The sequence below is a fragment of the Oncorhynchus tshawytscha genome, linkage group LG09 (genome assembly GCF_018296145.1).
Source record: "Oncorhynchus tshawytscha isolate Ot180627B linkage group LG09, Otsh_v2.0, whole genome shotgun sequence".
Lineage (NCBI taxonomy): Eukaryota > Metazoa > Chordata > Actinopteri > Salmoniformes > Salmonidae > Oncorhynchus > Oncorhynchus tshawytscha.
In genome coordinates, this window is record NC_056437.1 from 72,072,055 (window position 1) to 72,081,871 (window position 9,817).

General features: G+C 41.7%; 1 protein-coding gene across 1 annotated transcript in view; it reads right to left on the bottom strand.

Annotated features, from left to right (window-relative positions):
• Positions 1 to 8,964, bottom strand: part of LOC112258628 (LIM and SH3 domain protein 1) — a 42,130-nt gene extending 33,166 nt beyond the window's left edge. Inside the window, exon 1 of the mRNA XM_024433138.2 lies at positions 8,665 to 8,964. Coding sequence (XP_024288906.1) covers positions 8,665 to 8,733 — 69 coding nt within the window. The 5' untranslated portion in view covers positions 8,734 to 8,964. The remainder of the gene's footprint in view (positions 1 to 8,664) is intronic.
• Between the last annotated feature and the right edge of the window lie 853 nt (positions 8,965 to 9,817).

Sequence of the window (9,817 nt, forward strand, 5' to 3'; positions counted from 1 at the left end):
TTATTTATTTGAGGCTAAATTGATTTTTATTGATGTATTATATTAAGTTAAAATAAGTGCTCTTTCAGTATTGTTGTAATTGTCATTATTAAAAAATAAATAAATATAAACCGTCCGATTACACGGTATCAGCTTTTTTGGGGTCCTCCAATAATCGGTATCGGCGTTGAAAAATCATGCTCGGTCGACCTCTACTGTGTAGTGCTGTGTAGGGCTGTGTAGGGCTGTGTAGGGCTGTGTAGGGCTGTGTAGGGCTGTGGCAACCAAAAATGTGCACCGAGTTTGGGAAATGCTACACTAACTCATTAAAGCCCACTGTTAATTATTGACCTACCTGATGCGTTTGCTTTTACCACACTCAACCGCTTATGTTGGCCAGTGGGAGAAGCACAGCACTTGCTAAAATATGCACTTAACACGCATCAACAGACCACTTGTGGTGTGTGTGGGGAGATCTGCTGTAGTGTGCTTAGACAGAGACACCGCCTGCCCGGCACCAAACCATTCTGAAATCCCCGATTGTGGAGAGCTGAGAGACTCAGAACATTTTGGTAGAATGTTGACTCACTTGTTTCTGGACAGGAAGCCCACACCCAGCTTGAACTGTGAATTTACAGTTGGTCTGAACAGTCCCTTTTCCACAGTCTTTTCCTAAATCCCCCATCTCACACACAGAGAACAGGAAAATCAAATCTCTCTGTATTCCTATTAATAGCACCATAGTATTGAGAGCAATGGGTGTCCCAGTTCCATAGACTCACATACAGAGCAGAGAACTAACTACCTTACCAAGTCACCTGACCAGGGAAGCAACGCATGAGTCACTACCTCAGGTGACTGACTCCACCATGGACTCTGCCTCTGATCTGAGTCACAAACGGAGGCGACTGGCTGGAAAAACCACTCACACCTCAGACAACATTAATCAGCTTTTAAATTATATTCCATCTAAATTTTGCCCAACCATTTAAATAGGCCTAAGCTCATTTCAGTGGAAAAACATTGAATTACATGACTTGCTTGTCTGATCAGACCGTATCAGAAAGGCCTATTTGAATAAGATCAACTGACAGATCATCAGTGTTAGTCATTGACGCCGTGTATTTGAATGAGCCTGTTATAAACAGTGTCTGTAGAACGGTCCAGTCAGTGCTGACAGGCGGTAGGCAGACTAGCGTGCAGAGAGTTGGCACTGTTGATCCTGATGAGATAGCCAGGGGGGGGCTATTTGGGGAGAGAGGGGTTTTGCATATGTTTTTTTGCAGAGCAACAGTGTATGAGGCTTGTGCCTGTAGGGGTGTGACTGCATCAGCCAAGATGATGAGTGGGGGAGTGGACATGACTCAGCTACAGGGGAGGAGTTGAGTTTGACCTCTCAGCTTGCCTTAAAATGATGGTGGCGGTATCTGTTGGTTCAGTCAACAGATTGCATTCTGACCTTTGACCTAACTAAGACGTTATACCATGCAGGGTTGTGTCTGGATCAAAAGGAGCTTACGGTGGTGGGTGTCGCAGGGGGTGCAGTAGATTATTTAAAAAATCTGCCGCACTAACACTTCTTTTAGCATTCTAAGCCAATTTCCTGCAATTCTACACATTTATGTTAATACATTTTTGTATTTGACCTTTAATTAACTAGGCAAGCCAGTTAACAACAAATTCTTATTTACAATGACGGCCTACTTACCTACGGAGCTGAGAGAAATTTTTGCTCTTTTAAAGCCATTTTCCTGCAATTCTACCATAGAGATGAGAAAATGTTGCTGTTATAAAGCCAATTTTCTGCAATGTAATGCATTTTGCCATGGCTAATGCAGTGTTCTTCTGCTAAAACATCAAATCCACACTGCTAAATCAATTATTTTTGGAATGGTCAATTCTCCCTTACTGTCTAGCTTTAATGAATTGTTAGTTCTCAAATATTCAATTATTTTAAAATATATTAGGTCCATAATCTTTTCTAAAAAAAAGAATTTGACCTTTATTTAACTAGGAAAGTCAGTTAAGAACAAATTCTTATTTTCAATGACGGCCTAAGAACAGTGGGTTAACTGCCTTGTTCAGGGGCAGAATGACAGATTTTTACCTTGTCAGCTCGGGGATTTGATCTTGCAACCTTCCAGTTACTAGTCCAACGATCTAACCACTAGGCTACCTGCCGCCCGTTCTACATACTTTATATATTTGCGTTTAGTCGCTTCAGTTTACACTGAAAGCGCTTTTCCAGTCCCAATTTAATTAAATCATTTTAAACAGGAGGCACAATAAATCTTAATCTTATCCTCCAGGGCTCTATTTTATAATATCTGGAACGTGATTAGACCTAACCATAACCAATTTCAGAAAGTGGTACTAAAATGTAAAAAATAAAAATAAAAAACACAATTTGATCATCTAAAATGCACCTTGAAGGAATGTCACTGATGAGATGAGCGTTGCTTCGCCTGTTTATGCACGCCATTTTCTCAAGTCTTGTTATTTTAACCTCTACCCTGCAAAAATAACACCATACCCAAATCGGACTCTCACGCAAATTGATTTTGTCCCCCCAGACCAAACGTGATCACGACACGCAGGTGGAAATACCAAAAACAAACTCTGAAACAATGATATTAATTTGGGGACAGGTCAAAAAGCATTAAACATTTATGGCAATTTAGCTAGCTTGCAGTTGCTAGCTAATTTGTCCTATTTAGCTAGCTTGCTGTTGCTAGCTAATTTGTCCTGGGATATAAACGTTGAATTGTTATTTTACCTGAAATCCACAAGGTCCTCTACTCCGACAATTAATCCACACATAAAACGGTCAACTGTATAATTTCTAGTCATCGCACCTGCTTCCAGCCTTCTTTAGACTTATCGTGATTGCAATGTAACTTTCATTTTTATTTTTATTTCACCTTTATTTAAACAGGTAGGCTAGTTGAGAACAAGTTCTCATTTGCAACTGCGACCTGGCCAAGATAAAGCATAGCAATTTGACACATACAACAGAGTTACACATGGAATAAACAACACATAGTCAATAATACAGTAGAACAAAAGAAAACAAAAACTCTGCATACAGTGAGTGCAAATGAGGTAAGATAAGGGCGTTAAGGCAATAAATAGGCCATGGTGGCAATTAAAACACTGGAATGGTAGCTGTGCAGAAGTAGAGATACTGGGGTAAAAAGGAGCAAGATAAATAAATAAATACAGTATGGGGATGAGGTAGGTCGATAGATGGGCTGTTTACAGGTGGGCTATGTACAGGTGCAGTGATATGTGAGCTGCTCAGACAACTGGTGCTTAAAGCTAGTGAGGGAGACATGTGTCTTTAGCTTCAGAGATTTTTGCAATTTGTTCCAGTCATTGGCAGCAGAGAACTGGAAGGAAAGACAACCAAAGTAGGAATTGGCTTTGGGGGTGACCAGTGAGATATACCTGCTGGAGCGCTAGCTACGAGTGTATAACCTGTAGCCAGTGGGTGTATTACCATGACTGAACATACCATAACTAAAAGGTGTATTACCATGACTGACCAACCTCAGTTCATCTTTCAAATGACCCACATGGGTATTACCAATGAGGAGATGGCACATGGGTATCTGCTTCTATAAACCAATGAGGAGATGGGAGAAGCAGGACTTGCACCGCGTTCATAGTCACAAATAGAACTGACTTCTATTTTAGCTCCTGGCAACGCAGATGCTCTTTGGCACGAGCGAGCAGTGTGGGTGCAATGATTGAATAACATGTACCTGTAAAAGTATTTTGCGAGCAGTGTGGTCAGCATGTAAGCTAGGGCTGGGCGATTTGACCAAAATATCATATGCTATTTTTCAAATTTGACAGTATTTTATGTTTTTGATTAATTCAAGTTGAAAATGTACGAGTTGAAAGGAGTTTACGGTGGTGGGTGTCGCAGGGGGTGCAGTAGATTGTTAGTGCGGCAGATTTTTTTAATACTTCTTTTAGCATTCTAAGCCAATTTCCTGCAATTCTACACATTTATGTTAATACATTTTTGTATTTGACCTTTAATTAACTAGGCAAGCCAGTTAACAAATTCTTATTTACAATGACGGCCTACTTACCTATGGAGCTGAGAGAAATTTTTGCTCTTTTAAAGCCATTTTCCTGCAATTCTACCATAGAGATGAGAAAATGTTGCTGTTATAAAGCCAATTTTCTGCAATGTAATGCATTTTGCCATGGCTAATGCAGTGTTCTTCTGCTAAAACATCAAAATGTACTTTATGAGTAGTGTGTGACCGACTTTAGGGTGGCAACACATACATTCTAGATCAAAACACTTGGGTGAACTTCTGGAATCATGGAAATATAATGTTTATTATAATTCTATAGTTAGAATAGAAATAATAGTGGTCACTTTGAATAGTGTTGTTTGACATGACAACAAATGAAAATGCCATGGATGAGTTATTGTGACAGGGTAGGAACCAAAGTTATGTTACGCGTTTCCTAGGGGACCCTATAATTTTTGGCTACATGAAATCTTTATTCATATAGCCAACATATTCATGCTTCGCCTATTCCTCTTTGATTTAGAAGACACTGTTGCACAAACAACTTGCTGATTTAGGCCTCCACCAGCACTAGCCAGCTAACTAGCAATTAGCATTAGTGGCTAACACAATTTAGCTTAACTTGCTAAGAAAATACAAACTAGCTGTTTGCAGATGTAAGAAAGAAACTAATATTGTAATTATACAACACTTGTGGATTTATATTAAGATCAAATTGGAAACATTGTTGCATGTGCCGCATTGACCATACAGACTGAACGAAAGTGTCCCGTGGTCAAGCAACAACAAATGCACTCCTTGAGTGACATGGGGTGGGACTAGGTCTGTATGGAAAGCGGCGTGGGGAGAGAGAGAGCGGAGAGGGATGACTCAAGTAGCGGAGTAAACTATAAAAATGGACGTCACACACTGCATATCACATTTAACAGACCAAACATTCAAATACCGTTATAGAAGGTCAAATAAAAACCCAAACCGGTCCATGCATCAATACCGGTATATAGTCAAATACGGTATACCGCCTAGCCCTAATGTAAGCTAGGGCTTATATATAGAAAATAGAGTCCTAAACCAAAAATCCAAGGCTGTGACATTGAATGATCTTTTTAAAGAGCTTTTATCAAGTTAGCTTATCTACGCGCTCCTACATGTTACCTTGCACGTTAAGAGGCGATATTTGAGGCGGAACAGGAGACAAGAGACTTCGTTTTATTCTTCTTTAGGGCCTTATGTGCACGCTTCCCCTCCCTGAACCAGCCCTTATTCCAGAGTTGAAGAAGATCACGGGTTTCTCTCTCCCTACTCTCCCCCTCTACCTGCGGGGGGTTCTGCTTTTCAAAGAGGAGAGGAACTTATCTGTGAGCTTCTTCCCTGCTGGGCAGAAACAGATAAAGCCTTCACCCTACTGCCTGGGCCGCTCACACCCAGGTACACACGTTTGAAGCCACAGAGCAGACGTATAGTGGTATTTATGTCAATGAAATATTGATAAAGCAGGCAGGCAGAGTCCTTGCAGAACAGGTTGCCCATAGGGAGAGAGAGAACATCCATCCAAATGAAAGAAAAGTATAGGCACGAGTCACAGACACAGGGTAGAAGGCACATATTGAGTATGCGATTACCTGTATACAGAATCTCCCACACAGGAAATCATTCCATCAATATAACAGAGACTCTCAGAACGCAGAAACACAGACGCACACATTATCATCTGCCTTGCACACAGTCAAACATATCCAATACGCACACAGCCATGTTTCCAGGCTTGGTTAAACCAGGTTTGCATAGTGTGTACAGTCGGCACTATGGTTATGAATAACCTACTATCTGGCAAAATCTCCTGCAGTTAACATAACCCTTACAGTGAGGCCCCTGGTCCTCAAGATCACTCATCTGTTTCGATAGCTAAGAGGACTTGTCAAAAACCTCTGAAGCATAGTACTGCATTACTAACAGGCAACGTCAACATATTGAAAGCAAGACAGATAAGTATGCCTAATCTCGAGTCTCACATAACATTTCCTGTCTTTACCCCTCATCCTCAGGTGCCCCCTCCTCCTGCAGATCCCAGCCCCGTCCCACTATAATGAAATGCAGGGCGGCAGACAAACTAGTATCTATGACCCAGCTTCTCCACAGCACAGCCCCATACATTACACAAGACAGTTTGTCAGGTAAGCTAGTATTCAGCGGTCGCCGAGGGAACCGCACGCTGCAGCCTTGACTACCCTGGCTGCCTTCACCTAAACCAGACTGGAAAAACTGCCGCCCGTCACGGCTGGCCTCGTCTGGTTTAAACAAACGAGAAGGGCAGCCTGTGCCCAGAAGGGGAATAGGGAGGTTGTTTTCATGTCTGAGGAGGAGAGCGCTGATGCGGAATAGCAGCTAAGACAGACAGACGCTCCCTGGGCTCAGAGGGGGAGACGGGCAGCACAGCAGGCCTCTGACAGAGCACATTTTTATGGGAGTGTCTGTCTGCCGGAATGTGCGCTGCTTCGGGGCAGCGTGCTCACGATTTTCCAGAGAACACGGCGGCGGTTCTGCTTAATGTTCAGTTCACCTGATTTCTAGCCAGAACACCCAGAAACAGTTTACATGAATATGTACGGGATAGTTTTATTTTAGGATCTACATTTCAATCCAAGGTCAGGGTTGTCAATTTCATCTCCATCCTGTTGGACAACAATAAATAGGGCCTTGTTCTTTCGCAACAGGGAGTATGAAGAGTTCAAACCCATGGGCGTGCAGTGCACACTATTATTGGCATCTCTGATGTCTGGTAATGTGCGCTATCATCTCTCACCAGACGCTCCATCCATCGACCCAAATAGATTACACCCACTTATGGTCGACTCCATAAGGCCTTCCCAATGTCCAGTAGACAATTTGTAACCCCCCGGCATCACTTGGCTGAGAGTGTGTAGAAAATGCCTATGCATCCTTCTCTCACCACAAAGGGTGACCCCGCCCACATCCTCCACTAGAGTAATGCAATGTGCACTCTGCTCAGTGCGCTCTGGCAGCAAAAGTAACAGACCTTCAAATTACACAAAGAGGGACCACATGAGAATATGTGATTATTATAGCCTTGGCCTATCCTGTGTGCAAAAAGAAGTGGGTACAGGGATTGTGTGGTTAAGCTTGATTGACAAGAGTGTAAGGGAAAGGGAGATGCATTCAGTTGTACAACTGACTAGGTATTCAACTGAAATGTGTCTGCCGCATTTAACCCAACCCCTCTGAATCAGAGAGGTTCAGGTGGGCTGCCATAATTGACAACCACGTCTACCATGCCCGGGGAACAGTGGGTTAACTGCCTTGCACAGTGGCAGAACGTCCGATTTTTTTTAAACCTTGTCAGCTCGGGGATTCGATCCAGCAACCTTTCGGTTACTAGTCCAACGCTCTAACCACTTGGCTACATGTGCCATAAAAGGTAGTGTTGTTTCCGTTGACAGCACAAATAACAATGAGCTACACAAGACAACATGCTGCAGAACATGTGTTACTGCAGTACTGAGTGACAAGAGACTAAACAGACAAGACCACGATAGTAGAGTGACTGTTTTATATTACACGTGCTAGCCTGTGCGTGCACACAAAGCCCTCACAGATGGATGTTGTGACATTGTGTTGACTTTTTAAAAAGTATTGACAATTTCCCTTAACGTGTGAAGCATGGCTCTGTTCCCTTTGAGTTTTAAATCTTCCACACCCTGATAGATTACACTTCCTTATCCGGAGTAGCTTGTGTGAGCTGCTAGTAAACATTGGATTTTGATAAGGCACTCTATTGCAACTGAACAACCCCAAATGATTGTTCCAATCTGAAAAACCAAGATGCTTAGCTTGAGTCAAATTGACACTGACACAAATTACACCAGGAAGTTCTGGCTATGAAATTCGCGATGGTAACGCGTCACATGTTTATTTCTGGATTTGGTGAGAACTGAAACTAACGTTAGCAACTAACTTTGAAATCACGAACATACTCATTAATCTCGCTAGCTAGAACTGAAATGAACAATTTGGGCTAACCTAGTAAGATAGATTTCACAATGCAATGGAGTAAAAGTTCATCTTTAGTGACCAGCAAACTAGTTAATCATAATTGATCGAGGTATGCCATCAATCACAATCTGACACTGACTGGTCTGATATTTGGCTGATGGCAATGCTACCGACATTTCTGTATTTGATAACGTTAGCTTAGCTAACCAGACGTTAACGCAGCGAGCGAAACTGGCTTGTTTGTGGTGAAAACAGGAAACACTTCGTTCAAGCATTGAAATCTGTGAAAATCCAACGTGGCAAATGTGAAATAAAAATATCAGAATTTAAAACGTCTAGTTAGCTAGATAACATAACTAACTAGTAAACCTAATTAGCTAGTTAGCTAAACGTTCATCAACAAATCAAAAGAGCACGCTAGCTAACGTTATTAGTCTTTCACAATCACATCCACAGACAGGTAACGTGCTATCTAGCTAATGTTAGTTAGCCTACCTGCCCCGGCATCACAAATCATTAAACACGCTAAAGAAAATTGCATTGAAAATGGAATGTATAATACACAAACAGAAGCAGGGGACTGCGAATTCAAATGTTTGGTTATAAATATTTTTTCCCTTACCTTGTCCAGACAATTCACTTTTTCCGTGGGGTACACGATTGTGCCACATCTGCCACACGACGGATTCATGTTTGAGGAATGCTGTGTAGTCGGATAAATTAAACGATAAAAACAAAAATATCTGTCAAGTAAAAGTGTTCTTCCCAAACAATACGGGTCGAGTTTGACGGCTGGATTGATCAAAACCCGGAGATTGTTGTCGTTCTAACCGCACAGCTGGCTGTCAGTACACGAACCAGAGACGTAAAGCGCGGGCACGGCGCCTCTCTTTCCAATGCCGCGCTCCCGAGGAGAAAGGAAAGGGGGCGGTCCCACAAGGAGACGCTTGATTTCAGAGGCGACGTTAATAATTAGATAAATCCCGTGATCAGATATCAATCTATGGAGATCGATCAGCGTATATTATATTTGATACTGAAATCCAACGCAAATAGCAATACTCAATGCTTTTTAGTTGGTTGATTCCATGGAATGCGGAACTAGATTTATCACCCCACCATCACTGGTCGTCACTAGTTACCACAGCCGCAAAGTTATAAACTCCGCCTATTTCTAAAATGTATATTCTTCCAATTTGATTTTAAACCCAACCTTATCCCTAAACTTAACCACACTGTTAACCTTATGTCTAACCCGAATCTTCAATTAAGACCAACAAACTAATTTTGTGTTGCTATGAATTTGTTTGATAAAGCCAATTTCTACTTTGTGGCTGGGCTATCTAGTGGAAACCACCATCACAGTGGAACAGGCGCACGACAACATCGTGAACATGACACACAGAAAAAGTATCTAGAATACACGCCAACGCTTTTTATTCCACATGACGATCATGCCATCTGCTACAATATGTATGTAGGCTGCTGTGAAGGCCTACGTGGAATACAGTTGCAAATGAGTTTGGTTTGGGTGACATCTGCTGTCACAAATCAGAATTGGTTTCACTGGTCAGGATGCAGAAATTATATATATTATAATTTAACATTATTCATTCTAATAGCTTTATTCTTTCACATTACTGTATTTCAAAACATGATCCTCAATCTGGGGTTAATTTGGAAGGTCAAAGTCATGTATGAAGAGCATTGAATTGCCTCTGATCAATTTCTGAAATACATTCTTGGCATACCAGTCAAAAGTTTGGACACACCTA